The sequence below is a fragment of the Erinaceus europaeus genome, chromosome 4 (assembly GCF_950295315.1).
Source record: "Erinaceus europaeus chromosome 4, mEriEur2.1, whole genome shotgun sequence".
Taxonomy (NCBI): domain Eukaryota; kingdom Metazoa; phylum Chordata; class Mammalia; order Eulipotyphla; family Erinaceidae; genus Erinaceus; species Erinaceus europaeus.
This window is the reverse complement of record NC_080165.1, coordinates 70,239,113-70,264,754: the sequence shown is the minus strand read 5'-3', so window position 1 is coordinate 70,264,754 and position 25,642 is coordinate 70,239,113. Positions and strand designations below refer to the sequence as shown.

Below are 25,642 nucleotides of genomic sequence, written 5' to 3'. Positions count from 1 at the left end.
GTTGCTGTGTCTGGTAATACTTGAATCCAGTGGGTAAGGTGCACTGTCTACTGTGAGAGCTATCTCCCAACCTTTCTTACTTTTTTTTTTTTTTGCCTCCAGGGTTATTGCTGGGGCTGGGTACCTGCACCATGAGTCCACTGCTCCTGGAGGCCATTTTTTCCCCCTTTTGTTGCCCTTGTTGTTTTAGCCTTGTTGTGGTTATTATTGTTGTTGTTGTTGGATAGGACAAAGAGGGGAAGAGAAAGACACCTGCAGACCTGCTTCACTGCCTGTGAAGCGGCTCCCTTGCAGGTGGGGAGCCGGGGCTTGAACCGGGATCCCTAAACCGGTCCTTGTGCTTTGCACCATGTGCGCTTAACCTGCTGCACTACTGCCTGACCCCTTTTCTTTATTGTTTGCACTTTGACAGAAAGTTCTTCTGTCAGGTTTTATATATACTGTAGTTTTGTTTCTTTCATTTCAAGCTTTTATTTTGTTTCAACGATTATTTTGTAATATAGTGTCAGTGAGAACCTAGAGTTAAAACAGTTTTACCTCAAAGTGATTTGATAAATGATCTTATTACCACAAATTATATAAGCTTTCTATTTCCCTTGGAATTAAAATGCTACTTTTATCAGATAGTAAATCATTATTTTTGAGCTTTCTGCTTTGTTCCATTGAATTGTCTATTTATTTGCTAGTACTGCATTACTTTAGTTATTAGAGCTTCTTAATAAGTTTTAATATTTTATTATTACAGGTCATCTGCATAACTTTTCATTTTAAAACATTTTATTTCTTTTTCTGTTTTCATTATTCTAGATGATTTTTTAAAGAAATCATTTAAGTTCCAAAACAATTTTAAGTGCACATATTAAGCAGTTTCATTTTCATTTTTATGCTTTTTGTTATATATTCAGATTCCTGTACACTTCATTTCACTTTTAAAGTTGACGAATGAAGTTTTATATTTAGAAAGCTTATTTGAAACAACATGGGATAGAAACTGATTAATGAGTGAGTTGGCTAACTAGTATATGATTAGACTCTGAACAACACCTTAGTTTTCTTCAATGTTTGCTTGAATACTTGCTTGAATTCAATACTTAACTTGAATGTACAATTGTGCTGTGCCTGCTGTATGTAAAATTCAGCCAAATTATTACCTCAGTTTAAGACTTATGTGGGTATTGTCTTGTGTTTGAATTGTGAACATGATTGGAAACAGTCATGGGAAATAAACCCAGTCTCTCTCTCTCTCTTTTTTCACTGTTTCTCTCCTGGACGTGAGAAACAAGGGGGGAGGGGAGATGAGAGAAGAAACAAACCGCAGTGCCACTTCAATATTCATGGAGCCCCACTAGTGTCATCTCTGGTGCTCCTGTGTGAGTTGGGGCTTGAACTCAGGACCTCACACCTGGAAGGTGTGTGCCATACTGGATGAGCTATCCCTGACCCTTAGTTTAAATTTTTTCGATAGATGTCCATAAGTTTGTATTTTGAGTAAAGGAATTATATACAGGACCACCATGCAATATAATGTATGCAATTTATAAGTATTTGAGAAGCTAATTTAAGTGATCAAATGGATTTTTTAAAAATATTTTTTAAGATTTAATTTTTGTTCATGTCACATGAGATGAGGATTCATATAAAAGAGGCTAGAATATCACCATGGGCCATGTGCTGTTGGGGATCTAATGTGGGCTCTCAAGGCATGCAGGTACTGCTTTCTACCAGGTGAGATATTCTTCTAGCCACATCAAATAGACCTCCTTTTGATCAATAATATTTGGACAGTAGAAGATGCATCATTATAGCTAGAAAGGGAACATCGTATATAATTTATTTACTTTAATTTTTGAATTTTTTTTCCAAATGAGGGTGTTAGAGGTGGAGATGGGAGGGAGGGATATCAAAGTACTACTCCCGCTTTTCTTTGGAATTCTCCATTTGTTGTGCCATATCCACTCTCTTGTTGCTGGGAAGTGAATTGGGGCTCCACATATTCAGGGTATATACTTCCTTACTGTGCCTTCTAAGCCCTATCCCCTAATCCTTTTTTTTTTTTTGACCAGTTTATCACTCAGCTTTGAGTTAATTAATAGCACAAGGATTGAACCTGAAACCTTCCAGGAGCAACTCCTGCACACTTACTGCTGAGCTATACCTCTGACCTTTACGATTATTAATTTCTTTTCAAAGACTGAAGTTTTATAATAAGTACCAGGTATTCACAATCTATTTAAATATTGTGGGCACCTTGGGCACCATAGAGATGCTGAATAGTCTAAATTTGCTGTCTACATCAGTACATTTATTTGCTGAAGTTTTATATTTTCTTTCTTTTTGGAGGCTACTGGTTCTGCAGGTAGAACATACACCTTGCATTGTAAGGGTCTGCTTTGATCCTTGCACAATATATGCCAGAGTCCTGTCACACTGATATCTCTTTCTCACTCATGCACACATGAAAATAGATCAATTAAAATTATTAAATACAGTAGGAAGAAGAGGAGATCTGGATTAGTAGAAAATGTAACTTAAACTAGAAAAAATGGCTGCACATCTCAGCGGGTGGACATCTCAACCTATAGCAAGACTTCCCTGGCCTATGCAGTCCTGTTAGTTGTGTTTCTGTGTACCTTGGTACCTTGTATTACATTGTTATAAAAGTCTTTATTTTACTGAACTATAGAGTTCGATGTACTTTTCTGATGCTGTTGCCTGCTGTAAATTTCATGAGTGCAGGAACTGTTTTAATTCTCCTGTTTTACAGTACCTGGTACCTATTAGTTGCCTAATAGGTGCCGAATTTAATAAAAAAAAAAAATAGGAAAAGTTGTGTTTATAGTGGGGTAGTATACCTTAGGACAATCTCCAGGGGAGTTGCTAAAGTTTGTGAAGAGGTCAGAAGGCTTCAAAATAGAGGCTATTAAAAGAGGCATGTTGTTAAATGTTTGCATTAGAAATTCCAGTTATTGCTCTGTGTGTTTGTTTTGTCATCACTTGGGCTTTGCCTCTCCGGGCTTATTTTTTCAGACAAAGACAGAGACAGAGATAGAGATAGACGTAAAGATACCACAGTGCCATAAGCTTCCATCAGAGTATAGGTGGCTGGTTTCAAATTTGGGTCATGCCCATGATAAAATGAGCAGATTATCCAAGTAAGCTATTTTGTCAGCTCAATTGTTTTATTTTGGTCATCCCTATTTTTCTTCTTTTTTTAAAAAAAATATTTATTTATTTTCCTTTTTGTTGCCCTTGTTTTTATTGTTGTAGTTATTGATGTTGTCATTGTTGGATAGGAGAGAAATGGAGAGAGAAGGGGAAGACAGAGAGAGAGAGAGAGAGAGAGAGAGAGAGAGGAAGGTAGACACCTTAATACTGCTTTAAAGTTTTTACTGTTTATAAATTCAAGTAACAATCCCATCTCTTAGGTTTCTCATGTGAGTTAAATCATATTATGTTAAATCATTACACAGGATATGATTACATTTTCATTAAATATGTATATTCTAATGTATATGTCTTTAGGAGTACACATAACATTTGAGTGCCTTAATCAAATAGATACTGGATATGAGTAAATGGACTTAATGAAGACATTTCTAAACTTAGAAAAAAATGAACTGTGTTTTAGAGAATAGTGCATGATGTTTACTAAACTTACTTACAAATAGTCTCACACTCCAGATGGTTTACAACCTCTCTATTTCTACATATTTTATTATTCTCTGTTTATTACATCTGAGCCTTCACCTATCACAATAATTAAGTAATTAATTAATGTTTTGTTGCCACCAGGGTTATTTCTGGTGCTCAGGTGCCAGCACTAGTAATCTACTGCTCCTGACAACCATTTTCCTTTTTTTCTTTCTTTCTTAAAGATATTTATTTATTTATTTATTTATTTATTTATGTATTATTGGATAGAGACTGAGAGAAATGGAGAGGAGAGAGGGAGAGAGACAGAGAGACACCTGCAGCCCTGCTTCACCACTTGTGAAGCTTTTCCCCTGCAGGTGGGGACTGGGGGCTTGAACCCTGGCCCTTGTGCACTATAATGTGAGCACTTAACCAGGTGTGCCACCACCTGGATCCGCTTTTTTTCCCTTTCTATTTTATTTGACAGGATAGAGGTAAATTAAATAGAGAGGGGGAGATAGAGAAGGAGAAAGATAGACAACTCCTGAAGAGTGCCTCCGGTAGTCAGGGATCAGGGGCTGGAACCCAGGGCCTTGGGCATGGTAATGTATGTGCTCAGCCAGGTATGCCACCAGCTTCCACAGTCTTTATTTTTAATGGTCTCCCTTTCTCCATCCTCTGTATAGTCTCTCTTTTCTTGTTAAAGCCAAACTCACCTTTCACATTCAAGTTTCTTATATCTAAACCTTCCCAGTGAAGAATGCTGATTCATACACCATTTCCTTACCCAAAAAGTTGAACTAATCTGCTTTTTCCCCCCCCTCTGTTCTTATTTTAAAAATTGAGAGGTGTATTTTTCTGCAGGTTCTTACGTTTTTGTTCATGAAGTATGTCATGAAGCGATGAAGTGTTCAAAAGTGCTTATTTGGTTATGTTGTTAGTTTAAGTGTTATCTAAAGGGAACTACTGGTCGACTCTCCATTGGAAGTTTGGAATCTAAGGAGGTGAATTAAAAGAATCACGCAGGTAGTGCATGAATAGGCACCCACGGACATGTTTATTGTAAGGTTGGAGAACAACAGTAAGCATGTATGTATGAGGAAGTACAGGTCAAGTAAATGAGGGGTTTCCAGCTGTCTAAAGCAAGTTGGAAGTTCTGTTGAAAGATGTGTACGGAATCCCTAGGGAGGGGCTCAATGTTGAGAAGCTCTAGCTCTCATACTCCCATCTTCTCAGACTGCTGATTCTAGCAGATCCTCCCTTTTTTTCTACTTTATACCATCATTTATTTTTTGAAGTTAGGAAATTTGATTTACAGTGTGGCTAGACAACATTGCATAATCATGCAAGTGCTTTCTGTTTTCTTTCTTTCTTTCTTTTTTTTTCTTTCTTTTTTTCCGTTAATGCTACAAGGGTTATTTCTGGGGCTCAGTGCTGGCACTACAAACCCACCACTCCTGGCAGTCATTTTTTTCCTATCATATATATATGTATTGAATAGGACAAAGAAAAATTGAGAATGGGGACATAATGAGGGAGAGAGAATGAAGGACACCTGCGGACCTGCTGCACCGACTGTTAACCATCCCCCTGAAGGTGGGGAGCAGGGGCTCGAACCCTGGTTCTTGTGCATGGTAATATGTGTGAGGCGAACATGATAACCACTACACTACGGAAACTTGTCAGTGCATGGTAATATGTACGCTTAAACGGGGACACCACTGTCTGCCTCCTATTTTCTGTTTTCATTCTCTCAATAGTCATGGGATTAAAGATAAGAATATTCACCATGATAATAAAATATTTAATAGTAAACAATTATAAAATAGCAAAGAAGTGGAATTACTAGCAAAATGAACTCTGAAGAACTGTCAGCTTGAGGTCTCTTCTGTGATTTCTGGACTGAATATTTTTGCAGTGCTACACCTCACTCATGCACAATTTTACCACTCTTGGGAGGATTTCTTTCATTTCTCTTAATGTAAATCAAGAGAGATAAGAGAGATGGAAAGATAGCACAGCACCGGAGCTTCCCCTGATGTCGTGGCACTTCTGTGTGGTGGCAGGATTTGACCTTGAGCTGTGTGCTTGGCAAGGTATGTGCCTTGCCAGGTGAGCTGTTCCTTAGCTTCCAAGAATGAGCTTTTTTTTTTTTCAAGGCGTTGTTTATGAATCTCCATTCATGATGAGTACTTGATGCCAGGTAGTTTTACTCATAAACACAGTGCTGTGTCAATTCTGATAGATAAATAACTATCGTAAGACCATAGAATAGATGCAGTGCTTTAAAACTACAGTAAGGCATTTGACAAGTTTATGGTAAGACGTGATTGATAGGATGGCTTAAAATAGACCAATAGCCAGTTAATACAGCTGTGCAGCCTTACAGTGTTCAAGGAATGTTCAGTCTGTTAGTCCCCACCTGCAGCAGGGAAACTTCATGAGTGGTAAAGCAGTGCTATAGATATATCACTATCTTTCTCCTTCTTTCCCCTTTCCTCTAAATTTCTGTCTCTATCCAAAATAAATAAATGAATAAGTATTTTAAAAATATAGTTGTGCAGTTTAACACTTTGCAAATTGTCTCAAATTTCTGAATTTGTTGTTTGGTTTAGAAGAAAGACTTACACTCCATAAAAACCCTGTTTAATTTTAAATTATTGTGGACACATTGGCCACCATTGTCTAGAGCTGAGAAGTGCACTAATGGAAAATAACTTAGGTAGCGGGAGAGACTGTCTTATAGACACTATGTATGGGAAGGTGAGAGTTTGTACCTGTGTGTTGACAACTATATTATAAGCCATTAACACCCCTACCCCAGTAGAGTGGGAATAAAAACAAGGGGCTAATTAATGAGTGTTTTCTGTAGATTCATTGTTTTTTAGATGTGGAATTAGAGTAAATCTTACTCGTTTCATAAAGGCCACTCATCGTTAGGAATTGGGAGTAAACTACCAAATGCTCTTCATTCAGTAAAAAACCAGCCAAACAGACAACTTTGTAACAGAGATACAGAAATGTTGCATATTTCTTTAGTTGAACATTGCTTCATATAGCTTTTCTTTAAATTTATCCTTCTTGGGATTCTTGTAAAAATACAGACTCTGGTCATGACTTATACGTCTTTATTTCTTTTTTTCCCCCTTTCTCTCTTCCTTCCTTCCTCCCTCCCTCCCTCCCTCCCTCCCTCCCTCCCTCCCTCCCTCCCTCCCTCCCTTCCTTCCTTCCTTCCTTCCTTCCTTCCTTCCTTCCTTCCTTCCTTTCTTTCTTTTTGCATCTAGGTAAAGTGTGAGTGATGGAGAGGGAGAGAAGGGAAAGAGATTGTTGCACTGTTCCATGCTCATTGAGCTCCTTCTCTTTCATGTGGTGACCTAGGCTCAAATTTGGGTCCTTGTTCACGGCAACATGTGTGCTGTACTCATTGCGCTCTGCCAGCCCCTCAGTTTTGCATTTTTATTCAAGCTTTCATGTCATGCTCATATAATGGAAATGTAGTATGTAGTTCAGTATATATAGTATTGTATCATCAAATTTAGACACAAGGATTTAACGATTGGAAAACTGATTGTATCTAATAGCTGCAATTATTTTTTTCTTCTTCTAGCGTTTGCCCTTCTTCCGTAGTCAGTTAAATGGCTTTGAAAGTGACTGGGATCCATGTGGATTCAGTCAGCTAGGAAGGATCGTCAGTTTCCCCAATGAATGGGTACTCTAGTAGGATATAACAACTGTGCATATGTCATTTTACTTAATTTTCTTTTTTTTTTTTTATAATTTATTTCTTTATTGGGGAATTAGTGCTTTACATTCAACAGTAAATACAATAGTTTGTACATGCATAACATTCCCCAGATTCCCATTTAACAATACAACCCCCACTATGTCATTCATCATCTTTCATGGATCTGTATTCTCCCCATCCACCCACCCACCCCAGAGTTTTACTAAATTTTCAAAGAAAAATTTCACAGTAGGGACTAAGACTTTCACAGATGATGAAATAGAGCCTTAGGGTGATTAAGTAGCTTCTTTAAGGTTCTATAATTCCTGGTATAACTTGGATTTCACTTTTAAAGAACACTAAACCTATCCTGTCAAGTTTTTATCAGGGTTCTCTTTCCATGACATTTGTGGGTTTGTGGAACTAACCTCATGTAAAATAGTTTCTAATCATAGTAATTTGTTTTCTGTCCTACAATTAGAGCATCAACAATAAACTCAACATTCTTTCTGATAGCAAATTTGTAATATAGGTTCAGGAAAAGTAAACTTTTTAAACAATAGGGCATATTGTCAAATACATTAAAAATTGTAGTATGTGTTTTTTAGTTGAAAAATTGACACATAAAAATCCTTCACAATTCTACTGTAACATAAGCATCATGACTGTGCTTTTGAATTCTCAGGTAAAGAAACAGAAAATTGAAATTTTGGGACTGGGTGATGGTTGACATGGTAGAGCACACATGTTACTATTCATGAAGACCAGGGTTCAAGCCTCTGGTCCCCACCAGCAGGGGGAAGGAAGCTTCACCAGCAGTGCTTCTCTGCTTTTCTTACCCTTTCTTTCTCTAACTTTTTGTCTCTCATCCTCTATCAAAAGACACATGAAAATAAACATTTCATTGTACATTGTGCTTTTTCCTTATCAAAACTTGTATTCCTATGACAACACTCTAAGTTTACCTTTTCTCTGTATTTTCTTAATTCTGACACCGTCAATTTTCCCACTTAGGCTACAAGTTCATTTTCACATAGGCTGCACATTTATTATCATTTCATTTCTCTGCTAGATTCTTGTAGTATCTTTTCAATTTACACTTATTTTTCACATCCAGATTTTTTTTTTCTGCTAAATTAGTGACTGTCAAATAACCATATTTTTTAGTTTATTCTTTGCCTTATTGGTTGACTGTTTTGGTTATACAAAAATCCTTTTGTTCATTATCATTTTTGGGTAACTGTTGATAAAATATGTGTGAACATTTGTGAAGTTTAACTAAAGCCATTGAATTATTTTTTCAGCTTTAAAGAAATCCTTTTAATATTTTTTTAAAATTATTTTATTAACTATTTATTAGATAGAGAAATCAATAGGGATAGATAAAAAAAAAAAAAGGACAAAGATAGAAGACACCTACAACAGTGTCTCACCACTCCTGAAACTTTCTCTCTGCAGAAGGAGATTAGGGACTTGAACCTGGTTCCTTGTGCATTATAACATGTGGGCTCAACCAGTTGTGAATACCTTATGGCCCCTGTCAGCTTTTATTTCTAACCAAATCTTTTTCTAGCTTCCAGTTTATATTACCAGATAGAGTACCAATTCACGTTTCTTTTTTCTTTTAAATATTTATGATTTTATACTAGCATATGAATTAAGTTTAGAAATTTTAAAGTTGGGGCAAGGTGGTGGTACACCTGGTTGAGCGCACATGTTACAGTGCGCAAGGACCCAGGTTCGAGCCCCTGGCCCCTACCTGCAGGGGGAAAGCTTCACAAGTGGTGAAGCAGTGCTGCGGGTGTCTCTCTGACTCCCTCCCTCTCTGTCACCCCCTTTCCTCTCAATTTCTGACTGTATCTATCTAGCAAATAAATAAAGATTAAAAAAAATTTTTTAAAAGAAAATTTAAAGTTGTTGGTTTGATCATTAATATATATATTAAAATAAGTAAGTAAGCTTCATAAGCAGTGAAGCAGTATTGCAGGTATCTCTTTCCTCTTCCCTCTCAATTTCTCTCTCTCTCTATCCAAAATAAATGAAAAAATTAAAAGAAGTATGGATGCAGAATGATTGGAAAAATTTGATGACACTTCTAGGTACTTAAATAGCTTTTTCATCTCAGTTTTTTATTATTTGCCAAAATACCTAGTTCACTTCCTGCCAATTATGGTTTCTTGTGAAGGCATCTTTCCTCAGTGGATTCATAACTGTATCTGCTTTCTATTAGAAATGTGGCAGAGTTCTTTTGTGATTTCTCCAAGAACTCTTGAATAATGACGAAATTGTTATGGATGGAACTAAATGAATAGTACACGTCAAAGATTTACTTTCTAGAATTGTGTGCACTATCTTTTTGGTAGACAAAGAAAATGTCTTCTTTGTGTCTTTGGGAACATAAAAAGTATGTAAGAATTCAGTTAGAGATACGTAAGTACATAGGATGGTGTAGTTGTAGTGCTGTGGTTAGAAATGATGAACTAGAGATTAAGATTGCTTAGTTCCTTAGCATAAGTGTGGGCATATGAACCTTTTCTTTTCTTATTTAATTTTTTTATTATCTTTATTTGCTTATTGGATAGTAGAGATGGCCAGAAATTGACAGAGAGACAGAGAGACACCTGCAGCCTTGCTTCACCACTTGTGAAACTTTCCTCCTTCAGGTGGGGACCAGGGGCTCGAACACAGGTCCTAGCACAGTGTAACATGTGTACTCAACCAGGTGCGCCACCACCTGGCCCCTGAACCTTTTCTTTAGTGATTCCACTGTAAAAAGAATGATATGAACAATTTATAGAAAATATTTGACTTCACATTTTACTTTGACACCAAAGCCCTTAGTTGAAATCATCATTAATTTTGTAAACAGGGATTATAACTCCCTCTGTTCAATCTATGTGTAATTAGTAGTTCCTAAAATGGTATTTTCAGGTTACATGGAAGTATACACTGTAACCGTAATGTGTGGATAGTGAATAAGATTATTGACTGTGCTTGCTTCGGCAGCACATATATTAGAATTGGAACAATACAGAGAAGATTAGCATGGCCCCTGCGTAAGGATGACACGCAAATTCGTGAAGCGTTCCATATTAAAAAAAAAAAACCAAGATTATTGACTGTAATGACTGACAAATATAATTGCTTTTATCTTTTATTTTCTGGTCAAACCTGGCCCAAGTCTCATCTCTAGGTATATGTCTAAGCTTTCTTTTTTGTTAATTTGTGGTTCTCACTGATCACTGTTCTTAAGTGTATACTTGGAAATAATTTTGAGACCGAAAGATTGCCTCTCTTTTTATTTTGCCAAAGTAATAGCTTTACATTAATCATCTCTGAGAAGTAACAGCTATATAGATGAAATTGAGGGCTCAGAAGGAACTTCATCAAGGCTATGCATAACATTAGGTAAGGTCATAAATATGGGGAAAATTGGGTTTGTGTCCCGGCTCTTTAGCTATGTGACTTTGGACAGGTTTTATTACCTAACTTTCAATTTCCTTACCATCATATATTAGGAAATAGTATTAATACGGGGCTTAGCATAATGCCTGGCACAATTAGCAGTGAAGAAAGAAAAAACTAATATAAACACAAAGTATAGTTTCAATTGGCATATGCTCTATAAAAGTCATAGAAATTTGTTAGGCTCATCTATTAAATATTTTCTCAATATGGTAAATACAAACCTCATAGTTAATGAATTTAAATGTTGAAATGTTTCGTTTCCCTGAGTACAGTATTTAATTTTCATTCATTTTGATGGCATTTAGTAGTTACTATTAAAAATATTACTTATCCATAAAATACTAAATTTCAAAAGAATTGATTATATACTGAGAATAACTATTTGAACCTAAAATAAAATACTGATTTTTAAAAATTTTAATTCAATTTTTTACTTTTATTTTTTACATCAGAGCACACTGCTCAGCTCTGGCATATGGTGGTGCAGGGGATAAAAATACTGCTTTTTTTACTTTATTCATCTGACTGAATTGTCTATGCTTTTTCACTTTATTTTTTTTTAATATTGGTTATTGGAAATACAGTCATTGATTACTGTCTAATAAAGGAGGGTATCAGACTGAAATTTTAATGCTTTTTCTAATACTATTTTCTCAATAATATTTATTTTAATGAGAGAGACAGCAATAAAGAAATGAGAGCACTGCTCAACTGTAGCACATGGGGTGCTGGGGATTGAATCTGGGGCTTCAGGGATGCAGGTCTGGTGTACTGCCGCTGGACTGTCTTTCCCAGCATTAAAGATTGTCTGTCAATAATAATTTATAGGATAGATTCAATTTGGTGATTTATAAATTTTGTGTATCTTTTCTTTATCCTGCAGGTATGTTAAACATTGGCTCTCAGATGTAATGAATTTATGTAGATAGCTTTGTTTAAAATAATGTTAAGGCCCTCTTTTCTCTCATTCTTTCCTGTATCTATTCCTTAGGTGATTTAACAGTCATTACATCCTTTATTTTATTTATTAAGTGTTTATTTTTGCTGGCCAGAGTCTCAAGAATGTATTAATTCACTGCTACCTGGACATTATTCATTATATTTTGATAGAGTAGGAGGAGGGGGAGGGGGAGAAGAAGGGGGAGGGGATAGAGAGAGAGACAGAGGACATTACTGAATCATCTAATGTTGTGGCATTCCCATGTAGTACTGGGACTTAAGCCTGTGCTGCAGGATGACAAAGCTTATCGCTACCTTGTAAGTTATTGCTGCAGCTCCTATTTATCTGCTAGGTTTGGATACCACTGGGCTACAAGTACTGGGAATCCTTTAGTGTCATGTATGTGCTCATTCTTCATTTTCTTTTTTCAACCTTCAGATCAAGTCTAAGAAGTCTTAGTGAACGCTGAACGATTTTGAAATATTTATGAAAAAGGTCTTTTAAGAACATTTATCAATTGTCTGTGACATCTCCTCTGAATACTCATAAGAATAGGAACTAGACAGAGGCATCGATACAACTGGTTGAGTGCACACCTTGCCATGCACTAAGACCCATATTCAAGCTCCCAGTCCCCATCTGCTTCATCAGTTGTGAAGCAGTGCTGCAGGTGTCTCTCATCCTCTCTCCTTATCATTCCCTTCTCAATTTCTCTCTGTCCTACCAAATACTAAAAAAATGCTTCAAAAAAGTAAAATAGAAACCTAGATAGTTTTTTAAACATAAAATGTATTCACTAACTTATAAATTTTATTAGGACAGAGAAATTGTGAGAGGAAGGGGAGATAGAGGAATAGAAAGACACTTGCAGACCTGCTTCACTGCTCATAAAGCAGACTCCCTGCAGGTGGGGAGTGGAGGCTCAAACCAGGTCGTTGTGCTTGATAATATGTGCGTTTAACTGGGTGCACCACTGCCCTGCTCCCTACTAACATTTTTGTTATTATATCGTTTATGTTTTATTATATACTCTTTAGTACATCGTTCACGAAATTCATACTAATTTATTTTCACAGGAGCATCTGAATCTTGAGAAATGCAAACAAAGTGCTAGGGACACATTTAAATAAGTCATTTTTTAAAAAAAGAAGTCATGTTTAGTGTTGTACATGAATATGGACCCGCTTAGATGTTCCCTGCACTCCTCCCTTGCCTGGATGGAGTCCCAACCCTCCTCTGGAGAAGTAGGGTACAATGAATTATTATATTTTTTTAGTTTAGCATAATTGCAAGAATGTTGGAATGTTTTATAAAAAATTGATGACTAGATGAAAGCAGTGAAGCCAAATCCAAATTTATATCACACCAAATAAGAAATAAGCTAATTTTTGTTTTTAAAAGAGCATAGTTTTTTTTTTTTTTTTGGTGTGTGTGTGTGTATTCAGCAACTAACCTTCAGAAAGTTCTGGCTTAGTAGCATCTTGACTCACAATGAAATATACTTGGTCATTTTATCTGTTGATACCTACCTGAACTCACTTTGTTATCTACTGTAAGTTTCTTTTTTTAAAATTTTGAATTATAGTGCTTTTAACTCTTAATTAAATGTTACACTCATTGAAATAAGAAGTGACTCCAGTTTACTGTGTTTTTAGTAATCATTTTAGACTTCTTTGAGAATTTGCCCAAGACCTTTTTTTTTTCTTTTTCTTTTTCTTTTTCTTTTTCTTTTTCTTTTTCTTTTTCTTTTTCTTTTCCTTTTCCTTTTTCTTGGTGATACATCTGGAAAAACTCAAAAGCTGTTTGCCTTTTTAGGAAAATAGTTTGTAGTGAAAGTATAACTTCTTTAGAGTTGAGACTCAGGTTAACAAATGATGAACCATAATGTGAGGAAGCATAATAGTGTGAATTATTATTTGGCAAACCTAACTAATGCAGGCATTAGCTGCAGAAGCCATTAAAAAGTACCACTTGCAGAAAGCTAGAGGGAAGATAGGCAACACAGAACTTTCTGTGTAAACTCTCAGAATGTAGAGCAGAACTTAGTTTATTTAATAAAGACTAAATTCTTTAAGTTTGATATGTTTGTGTAGGTTTCATGATTAATGTGTAACTAGAGTATGAAAGGAGTATTTAGGTTCTGTTAAAATTTGTAGATGTGACATCATTGTCAAGTCAGTCATTTTATTTCTCAACATTTTAATTTATTTAAATGCACAATTTTCCACAATATTTAAAATTTTTTTTTTTTTTTTACTTACAGTGGTGCCAAAGGTTTCCTAATTAGAGTTACTTAATATTTAAATCTTTAATAGTGTATGAGGCAAATAAAAGTAAACTCATAGCTACCAAGGGTGTAGGGGTATTTAAATTTGTTGTTAGCTTTCTTTTTCATGGTTTCTTAGAAGTGTATCATATTATAAATACATTCAAAATGTTTTGCTCTGAGGATATGTAGCATTCCTATAAAGGTTAAATCAATAAAAATGATTTGGACACATTCCTAAGCATGGTTAGAACAGGTAGCTCGTTGTTTTAGGTACCCTTGAGTTTCTGGAGCAGATCATTATGGCGTAGCGAAAGAACTTATTAAAAGTTGCTTTCTATGTGTAGATACATCAGTTTTAAAAATGTAATATTTTTCATCTCCTAGAAATGAACATTTTGAAAATATTTTTTTTAAGTAGCCCTGTGTATATTAATTTAATGAGATGTTTTGAGCAAAGTTTTGAAGCTTTTTCTTCTTACGTCTCTGAATGCTGAAGATACACCATAGTTGATAAGAAGGTATGTAACAAGAAAAGTGCAATGGGTAAGCTTTTCCGGCTAGTGTAGAATAAATGGCAGCTTTGTGATTAATGGAAGTATCATACATTGTAATCGGAAAATTAGGAGTTAGATGTGATTCTCCTTAGTGCTGCCAGTTTAGAAGAAAACTATAGTCACTGGAGATTTTATCTGAGTTCAAAATGTAAGCTTAAATTTGAACATTTTTAAAAGAAGCATATGTATTTTTTTCTATGCTTATTGTTGACTTTAGCATGTTATTGTTGCTAAGGAGAGGTTTTTTTTTTTGCGTTGTTTTTTTGTTGTTGTTGTTGCTGTTTTTGTCTATTTCATGTGTTTGGGTATATAAGCATTTAAGTACATGAGTATGTAAGTTTTCAAATCATAATTTCTGCAACTGCTTTAAAAAATATGTCTTTGTCAACTTTAAAACCCCCTTAAGGGTACTACATGTTTTTAGATCATGGAAAGGTAATAAATTGACTCTGTATTTGCCTGAGTACAGCTTAACTAGAAGTGAAAAATATGGGTTACATATATTAATATAACTTCATTACAGGAATTGTTATTATCTTCTAGTTCATGTAATTGCTTTGTACACAAATACTTTATAAAACCTTTTGTTATATTTTCGGCTTCTATGGTTTTATTTCATCATCAAGCAAATAGTTTGAACCTCCCTGAATGAACTGTTTCTACCTATGTAAACATATATGGGATTGTTTAATCATTTAATAATAGTAATATTTTTAGCAGTTTAAGCCAAATAATTTGCTCTCAAGCCTGTCAGTTTAAATGCCTTGATATAGTCTGATTTTTTTAAAATAAGAGTATTAAGAAATAAAAGCAAGCCTAATACTCAGCATGCAAATCAATTTTCTTTCCAAACAGTTGTGAATGATAATTTAAAACAACTTTTTGATATGATTTTTTAAAATATTCCTGTTGGTATTATTCTATAATATGCCTATGCATATTATGTTTCCAGTCACTGCAAGGAAGAAAGACTTTATTACTAAATCAAGAGTGAAGTTCTGATAACATTTATTGTTCTTGTCTAGGTTACATAATTACTTAACAAAGTAGGTATTAGTGGTAAAGAGTTTTGAAGATGTTCATGTTCCTCCTAAAATAAAGTGAATAGATTGGAGAGGAAGACATAGATATGAACTTGATTTTAACAGCCGCAGTAATATGAAGAATTCTCTGTAAACACTGGAGTTCTAATAATATGAAGAAGAGAAATCTATTATGTATGAGAGAAGTTTGGATTAGTGCTTCAGGGTTTGGATTATGCTAATTTTTATATTTATATTGCTTTACCAGTGTCATTTTAATTAGTATCTGCTGTATATATATTCTTGAATGCTTTAATTTTGATTACATCCTGCATTTGTAAGGGCAGTATCATTTCCCCCTGCATTTTATCAAAGATTAAATTACCAAAAAACTTTACATATTTCATGAAAAGCAAAAATTACTTGTACTTAAATTATTTTTTTGTAATTAAATATCTTACCCAATATTAGGATGCTGCTGTCTTGAAGGGGCTTTTCTCATAGATACCTTCTTAAAATTTATAATATTTTAATTTGGGTGAACTATTTATATACTTTGCAATTAGTCATTTAATGGGAGATATCATGATTGATATAATATTGGTTAATGGCGTAAAGGTGTTTTCTTTTTGTGGTACAATTAATAGTGCAGACTTCTGCTATAATATAAAATTGGGAATTTACATTAAAAATAGTTTCTTTTGGGGGGGTTGAATTTGTTTAACAGTATTTTATAATAGGTTGTACCTGTCTGTTAATAACTGTATTATAAGCCAAAGTATAAAAAAATCTAATAACAGGAAATTTACATCCATATATTTTGAATATTTATTTTCTCTGATCAGCTTACATTAATATAGCAAAGCTTAAATTTTTTAAAAAGTTTTTATTTATAATAAAATGTGATATTTTCAACTTCACATTGAATTTTCTTTGTCTACATTTATATGAGTGATTTTTCTTATTAAAAATTAATGATACCTTTTAAAATCAGTATTATTTAGAATAGTATTCTGACAATTTATGGTTTAAATTAGGAGGTTAATAAAGAAATATAAAAATAGAATTTCTAATCATTTTATCAAAGCCAATTTAATAAGAAATTAAAAATCATAATGCCCAATTAAGTTTGTTGTTAGAGATGACATGGTTAATGAGTAAATACATAGAAAATATACCTGATTCAGAGTTGTCCTTTGAGGTAATACCCATACATAGGGAACTTTCAGAGGGTGAGTTATTTCATTTTTGCCCTTTTGAATGAAATAATCTTTGTAATTGATAATTTTTGATTGTATATATTTATAATAATAAATAATATCTTTGGCTTTTATAAGCTTGATTTCTCAGTAGATTTTAATGATTGGTTTTACACATTGGCTTTTTGTTGTTTTTGATACACATTTAGAAACAATTGTCTTTCTCAAAAGTAAGACTAATAACACCTCATTTGTTCATTTCCTGTTGTGTGCTTTTTTTTTGTTTCAGTCATTTCAGCTTCTGTATTTACATATGCCTATGAATTTATGTGTACACATAAAGCATATACCCTGCATTAAAATATTGAGTTGAACTAAAACTTGGTGGAAATTTAAGTTGTTTTTCTTTTACATAGTCTTTTCTGTATAAAAATATATACAATTTGTAGTAAATTCCATGGACTACTACTGTAGCATCATTATTCTGATTTTTCTAAAGTAAGACTCTTTATTATATATTGAAGATTGATTGCTGTGATTGTTTTTTCCCTCCTGTCCTTTCTCCCATTTTAATTTGGCTTTTACTGTACCACAAAATGGATTTAGTTGTAAGAATTGACTCTAAGGCATATGTAAGCACTAGTTTGATACACTCATGGTGCATAGAATTTTAAAGGAACCTGTAAGTGGAGCTCTAAAGTTCTGGATGTTTAAACTTATCCTTTTCTGAAAATATATTTTTATAGTTGATGATATAATGATTTTAGTAGATAACCATTAGTGTAAAAGTGCAAGTTTAACTGAAAAGTAAAATAAAATCAAGTAGTTTGATTTTGTGGTAAAACTTGTAGGCCTTGCACATAATGTTTAGATGTGCATTTCTACGAATGTCATTTATAATGTGTAACACTTACATGATTTCTTAGGGGGTGTCAATAGGAATAGTGCAGATAAAAGAGTATTTGTTGGTAAAATTAACTTAAATGAATACCTGAGAATAATTTGACAAGATTTGTAATACCCACATAGTAACTAAAATATCAGAAAAGGTAAAAAAAATTTTGTGCTCACTTAATATGTTTCTGTGGTACAGACTTTATTTTGAGGGAAATTGATTTTAGTAATAAAAATCATGAAATGAAGAGAAACTAATGTTCATTCTCTTTTTTAATTAAAGCTGAATCACATCTTGCATTCTGTTTGGTTCTATGTGTTGGATTTTTATTAGTGATTGTCCACAAGATTATAGCAAGGTAGTAGATGTATGAATAATGCTTTTTTTTTTTTTTTCACTGCACATATTAGATGCCTCTGTAGCAGTGGGCCTTTAAAGAACTCAGTTATACAGCTCATCTTAAAAATTGTTTTATGTATCATGCTAAATGGTGAGGTTTTTATTCATTAGTAAAACAAAAGCATGTGTATGAAAACATATGCTAGAGTTACTGTCTTGTTCAACATTAACAGTAAGCTCCTGAAATGTTTGATATGACTTTTCTTACATCATCTAGCGCTGTTTCAAAGCATGCATCTTATACCCTTAGTAGATAATGTGTAGGGGTGGTAACTCCTGAGAATTCAGCATAAGATAAAGATGTTATATGCAGTGTAATAAACAAGCAGTTAATCTCAATTGCTTTAAAAAGTATTTAAAAATACAGGTCTTACAAAAGTTATATGTGAATCTATTGCTTGTTTTAGTGTATTTGCTGTTGATTGGACAAAAGGCTTGTGTTTAGTAGTGGTTAAAATTGTTAGGAAACTCCTATGTATTAAGCCATAGAATTTCCCTGTTTTTTTTTTTTAAGTAACTCATTGATCAAAACACATACCCACTGAATTCCATAATTTTGTAATAGCAGTACATTGTGTTACAGTGTTTATTTTTATGATGTGAAACTTCCTTTTCTAAAGATATGTTTTGAATTATTAACTATTTCAGATGTCACGAAGAATTTCCACATACTATAAAATTAGATAGAATATTTTATACTTAGAACACCCTAAATATTGTAATTTATTATTATTATAGGAGTTTAAGAACAAATTTTTCCGTGTGTACAAGTTTTATCTTCAGTGGAATTAATTTATGTAAGATAAAAAATATTCCTTAAAGATAACCGATTGCGGAGTCTCTTGAAATTAGCATTGGTTTGCTAGCATCTACTTAAGTCTAACCTGGTAAATGACTAGAAAAATAATATTCTTTGTTACATTTGTGATTTTAGCTTACAGGGAAGATTCTTTTTCTATTGAAGGCAGTTGTCAATTTGATCATCTGTGTGACATTTTTTAAAGACACAGAAGTAAGCTGTCCTAGTGAACCCTTCATATAAAACTATCCAAAGACATTGGGTAATAAGAATATGCAAGCTTAAGTCTTTTGAGGAGCCGTTGCATGACCTCACCATTGAGTTATAGTTGTCAGATTTTGGTATCCTGAAACAAGGGTTAGAATAGCATACTTAGAAGGTTGGCATTTGCTTTGGAGAGGAATTTGAGATGTTACCCAGTTTTGCCATCACTTTTCAAGTATGCACGGGTGCATCATTAATCATAGGAAATGCATAAATAAATAATCCAGTCCCATTGGATTTTTTAATATGAATACTTACCTTTTCCTTTTTTGTATATACAGTTGAGGTATTTAGGTAACCCTTAACCTTTTTCTTTAACAAAGAAGTACAGTATAAAAATATTACCACAGATTTCATGTGAGCAGTTCTTGAGAGGGGAAAAAAACCTCTCTAGATGAGTATTTGTTGAAAAAAAATAAAAGACTTGTGATACAGAATGTCTTAACTCAGCTCTAATACAGTACTCGAGGACCACCAGTGTATAAAATTGAAAGCACATGAGTTTTGAGCACTAGAAAAGGTTTGTAATTGATTAGCGCTGCTTGAAAGTATTGAAGTACAGTGAATTTTGATTTGTGAATGGTTCTATTCAATAAAGATTAATTCTGTGTGTTTGATAAAATCTTAGTGCCTTCAATGACTTGACCCCCCCTCCCTGCAGTTTATTTAGCTATCAAATATTTCAGTGTTCTTTTAACAAACTGGAACATTTCTACCTTACTGAATTTAATTTTAGCATGACTGATTTAAACAAGTCAAGCTATCAGTGATTACTCTGAAGGGTGTAATTGAATAGATTAATTTTTTGTTCTTCTACAATAACTAAAATATATCATAATGCAATCATCTATTTCATGCTTTGTGATTTAGGGACTATTAAGAGACTTGTATAAGAATAACAAAATATTTTTCTGTGATCTCTTTAAAATCTTTTACCTTTAAACTGTTATTTTGTATTTGAACTTTACATTTTAAAGTTTTTTCCATGTAAATGGCAAGAGTTATAGTTTAAAATATGTAAAATTAGAATTATTATAAATTAAAATAATATATAGTATAGTTTTGGGAATTACAATGAAACTTAAGCTTTTAAGGTACTCTTGAATTGTCTTCTCTGTATGCTAATGAGTTTTCAGTTCGTCTCTCTGATTGGAATTTGCCACTGTTACTTTAAAGCAAATTATAGTACTTTATCACTATGAAATTGGAAACTAAAATTGTTGTTACTGATATGAGATATGACTTAGTTTGGTGTTCACATGTCATGTATCAGTCACACCAGTATGTAGCATGTAGTCTTTATGTAGAAATTTAATCAGCTGATATGTTTTCATAGATAAGTTCTCTATTGTGAGACATTTGAGTCACATCTTTCATTTTCAATGCATGCTATGATAAATAATTGACAGATTGAGTAGCCTAGACTAAAAACTTTTGTTTAGTTGAAAGTTATATCCTGGGAATGCAAGGACACTAACACTGTTTCTCTTTCACACACATGCGCACACACACATTATCATTTATAATTTTTGAGGTAAGGTAATTAATTGGTCATTATGTTGTTTGTCTCTCAACTAGAAAAAGCCTAAGTGAAACAGACAAACTAACAGAAACCAAACTATTTTATAGGCTTGGAGCATGTGGTTTTTGACATTTCATCAGATTGTTTTGTTATTATATAAGAATAAGAATTTAAAGTCAACAGTGTGGGTTTCGACTTCAATTAGTTGATAGAATATATACATGTCTATAATTTGATGATAACCTATACATATCAGCCACTACCCACCTGTAGTTAGTTCATTGTAGTGGATTCACTATACATTCTCTATGAAAATTCTAAAGTACTATTTGCTAGTGGGTGGGGAGGGCTGGGTACAGGAAGGGTAAATTCCAGTTTTCAGTGGAAGAATAATTAGATATGAAATCTAAGAGTTATAGGTCATATAGTAGGAGACAATATATTGAATTTGCTATTATGCCTCCTTTAGAAATTTGATCAGCTTTTGGGAAATTTACTATGAAAAGTTATTGATAAAGTCATTGAACTAGAAAGTCCCTCATGGTAGAATAACAAGCATTTAAGCATCCTTTATAATACTATTAATAGCTTTTACTTTCATTACTGAATTAGTCCTTGAGACTAGTATTGTCCCCATTCTGTTTTGAAACTCACTCACTCACTCATTCACTCAAATACTGTGAAAGAATAACAACTGCATCAAGCCTGTTTAAAGTTACACCTCTCATATAATAGTTTTAGTCTCTTCCTGTTACTTGGGAGGTAGTAATGAGATTTCCTATGTTGTATCTATAATTATAATATGAATTACAGTCTAGTTAACGTATATGAATGCTTTTCTAACGTAGATTTTTTTTCAGAATGCTTTTATCCACCATTAAATTCTTTAGTCTGCAGTGATTATATTGCATGTGTTTTAACTGAAGACTTACATTTAACAGCTATTAAAGGAGTCACTGAATGAATTTTATGTTTTGTCACATACAAAGTACATATCCTCACCCACTTAGAGAAACATCTTTTCTCCTTCAGGTTTAATTATTTCTCCTTGATCTAAAGTAAGACTGATCTTCTGGTAGCCAGTTAAAATGTGTGAAGTAGGAGGAGTAAAGGAAACTCCAACCTTTAGTTATAAGTTATAAAGCTATGTCAATACAGGTATATACAGCAAGAGGATTTATTATGAAAGATAATAGAAAAAATTACAAATTTGCTTTGAATTTGGAATATGTTGGATGTCATAACGAAAGTCTTGTAAGTGTTTAGATATTTACTATACATGGGTAAGTGCTGAAGTAGCTTATGTGTATGTGTATCAATACAAACTTGTAATTAAATATTAAGAGACTATATTATGACTGTTCTTTTCTGAAACTACAATCTGATTTAGTGGTTATGACTTATAAAACATGCATAGTATCATTATGGAGTTTTATTTTTCTTGAAACTAAACTAGCATTCATTTGGTAGGTTCAAGAATATGATTAAAAGAATCCTAGACATTTCAATGTTTATTTTGTGTTTTTAACAGTTTTCTACATATTATATACAGATATAATCACATGTGGATATAAAATTTAAATCACGTAGAAAAACATCATCGCATATAAGTTTATAAAAACTCGTGTGAACTTGTTAACATCTTAGGCAACTATATAAAGATCTTTTAAAAGTGTCTGCTGCTTGCTTATTTATAATTTATTTCAGTTGAATATATGCTTCAGTTATGTAGACTTGTTTAAAAGCAAACTTACCTAACTATCATGGTGTAGCCTAAAATTATAAACAGATTTCTATTAGTTGTACTGGCTAAAAAAAAAGCTAACTCTTCTGGAGGTTTATTTCTGTTTTACGTGGTAGAGCAGAATGTTAAGATAATTCTGTGGTCTGTTATTTTGTAAAATTGCTTCCTTTTTGAAGTTTGTGCAAATATTGGGAACTGTTGGAGTGAAGACTTTGTAATACTTTAATTGTTTTAATTTGTAATTTTATGTCAGTAAGGTTTAATGAGACTATCATTTTCTTTTACTGATTTAATGTCCTTATTTCTATAACTCTAGACGACAGTTTGTGAGGCAATTTTCTTTCTATTTCAAGTCGCTTTTTCAAGAATTAGATAAGTTACAGATAATAAGTATAAATATGCAAAGCAATTTCATTTCTTAACATTTAATGCCACAATATGCCGTGATTGTTAGGATCTTTACTAAATGTTATCTGAAAAAACCTAGCAGTTTACTCAAGAAGCACACCTTTATGTTTAACAGGTTCATCTCTTATAGAATTTAAAATATAATAACACTTACCCCAAAAGAAGTTTTGCTGACATGGTGTCACTGTGCTGAAGAGGCTGTTTGATGCCATAGTCCCTCCTTTTTTTTCCAGATAGAACTTGTACCCTCTGTTGTTAATACTGCTTGCAGCCTTAAACTGAAAATACAAACCATACCCAAACCTTATTTTAGTTTTACAGTATGCCTGGAATACATAGACTTTATATTTATTTTTTTTCTGTCAAGAAATTATGTAGCTGGTAACATGTGAAAAGCAAGGAAACAAAACAAAAAGAATGAGCAAATATTTGAAGGACCTACTATTACTGCATAGACTGTGGTTAGAGAGCACTCACTGACTCTGTTGGTCTCGGTGGCTGGTAGTGACCTGCGGAGATTAACCATTTAAAAACCAGAGACTTCTTGCTCTTCTCCTGGAGAAAGTTTGCACCGCACTTGTGGTTCTGTGGTTGTTTGTGAGGCGAATGAAGCATTCACACAATCCAAAAAAGCAAAAGCTTTTAAAACTCCTTTTTTTTGCAAGCACTATTACTGGAGAGACAGAATCATGTGGTTTGTGACCTCACAGTACTCAAAGTAAAGTGGGACTGCCTACTACTGTGGCTTTTCCCTCTGCTCTGCTCTCCCTTTCTCTCTCTCTCCCCCTCTCTCTCTTTCTCTCTCTCTCTCTCTGACAAAAGGCTTGTGGTAAGGCCCTTCCTGGCATCTAGAAGGATATAGCTTTTTAATTTTTGTGACTCATGAGGATTTGGATAGAATACAAATGCTGAAGGAGCCCAAACTCCTGTAAGGTTAAGCATTTGTATGGCAGAACTCTGCTGTGAGGTTTTCCTTTCTATCTCTTCCCCCACCTCCTTTCTAGTTTGTGTGTATGTGTGTATGTGTTTTGTTTTTTCTTCTTTAGTTCATTATTGTGTCTGGAAAAGTGGGCAAAATTGGCTCAAGAGGCTGTGTGAAATTCTGAACAACAGTGATGATTTACAATAATTTACATCTTTGGATTGTATCTCATTCGAGGGTCTGCTTCATATTTGCTGGGTGACTGGAGTCCTTCTGTTTTTCTTTTTCTTGTCTTCTTAAACTTGTGAATCTGTAGCTCATTGTAAAAAAAAAAAGTTTACCTTTTTAAAGGTCTGGTTGCAAACCGCTTGCTTCGCTAGACTATAATTGTTATGAAAGTGTTAGTCTGGGAATTCCTTTACAAATAATTAAATCATGTCTCTCTAGTTTATGCAGTGATCAATATTTAGATTCTGTTTCCTACAATGTATAGTAATTTAGTATCTCTTAATATCTTTATTTCATGACTAGTTTGGAGATCTTAAAAAATGAAAGGCAAGAATTGTCTGTTGGATAAATCTTAGTTGTCTTTTAAATTTATCTTTCAAGGAAATATATCCATTTTGTATAATTTAAATAATTCATTTGGATGTAACTTTAAGTCTTTAGTAGTAAACTTACATGTGTTTGTATGCATCATACAATTCTTGTGTTAGAACTTAGATCATTCAGTGTTAGATTTTATAAGCTCAGTAAGGAGTGGGTTAACAGAAGCTATATTTTTTGTTTATAATGGAAGCTTTGAAATAAATTACAAAATGCTGTGTGTTGTATGGAATAATGCACTCAGACAGAATATGTTAGTCGTCTCGATTTGCTAATTCTGATTCTGGAGAAAATTGGAAACATCTTTGAGAAACTATCTCCTTTTTTCTCCCTTTGGACATGTATGTACAGAACTCATTTTCTTATTAAGATGATTATATATCATAGACAAGGAATTTCATATTTATGAACAGGGCTTCCTGTTTTCATCAGTTGGGAGTGATGGGGCATATTTTTCAGCAAAAAATATAAAGCCTAACAGACCATTTTTCTAGGCTTTTTTAAAATTAATTTATTTATTTTACCATTTACCCATGCCACTCAGAATTTGCATATTAGACTTCTTCGTAGTGCAATAGTAACTAATAGTGGCATGAAATAAATGATTGGGAGGATGAGCAGACACAGGGAATTACACAGTATTATTTGAGGTATGTATTGCAATAAGCACTCAGGAGACAGGAGGTGTTAAAGCTAAAATAGCCCTATGCAGGGTGCTGCTAGCACAGTTCATTATCTGCTTCTGGTTTATACTGGAGATAAATGTACAAATATGTCTTTCTTCACAAAATATTTATTTATCCAAAATACACTGGGAGATCATTGGAATGATTTTAATCTTTATTTCACTGTCCGGAATTTTTTTTTTTTGTAATAAACTCCCACTGGTAAAAATAAAAATATATTTTAGTGTTTTATTTTAAATACAGATTTCTTATATTTCATTGTGTAGGTAAACAGTTTTACATAGCTTTCATATAACATCTACTTATTCATGCAAAAAATAGAAACGTTATTCTCTTTTTTTAAATAAGGTGTGTTGGTATCATCTCTTCTCTTAATAATAAAGTAATTTATGTAATTTGTAGAATTTTCCAAACATAGTTCCCTCTGTTCATATAATAGCAGTAGAATCAGGCAGTTGAAAAAAAATTAGGTAGTTAATATAGCATACAAATCAATGCCTTCTTTTCAAATGAAAAAGTTAATGACTTTTAAAATGTGTGTTTAGTTACTGCTTAATGGTTCTTTAATATTTTATAATCTCAATTTTC

The 25,642-nt window shown here is 33.3% G+C and overlaps 2 protein-coding genes and 1 non-coding gene across 6 annotated transcripts in view; 2 read left to right on the top strand and 1 right to left on the bottom strand.

Moving 5' to 3' along the window:
- LOC132538101 (runt-related transcription factor 2-like) overlaps nt 1-23,539 on the bottom strand; it is a 44,424-nt gene extending 20,885 nt beyond the window's left edge. The window contains exons 1-2 of the mRNA XM_060189914.1: nt 23,318-23,539; nt 22,995-23,118 (exon numbers count right to left, since the gene is read on the bottom strand). Of these exons, the coding sequence (XP_060045897.1) occupies nt 22,995-23,118; nt 23,318-23,455 (262 nt within the window). The 5' untranslated portion in view covers nt 23,456-23,539. The remainder of the gene's footprint in view (nt 1-22,994; nt 23,119-23,317) is intronic.
- The window catches only part of SUPT3H (SPT3 homolog, SAGA and STAGA complex component), a 442,460-nt gene that overhangs the window by 24,084 nt on the left and 392,734 nt on the right, over nt 1-25,642 (top strand). The gene's annotated exons all lie outside the window — the stretch shown is intronic.
- LOC132538409 (U6 spliceosomal RNA) lies at nt 10,348-10,454 on the top strand. Its single transcript, XR_009549777.1, has one exon. It is a non-coding gene; the product is annotated as a U6 spliceosomal RNA (small nuclear RNA).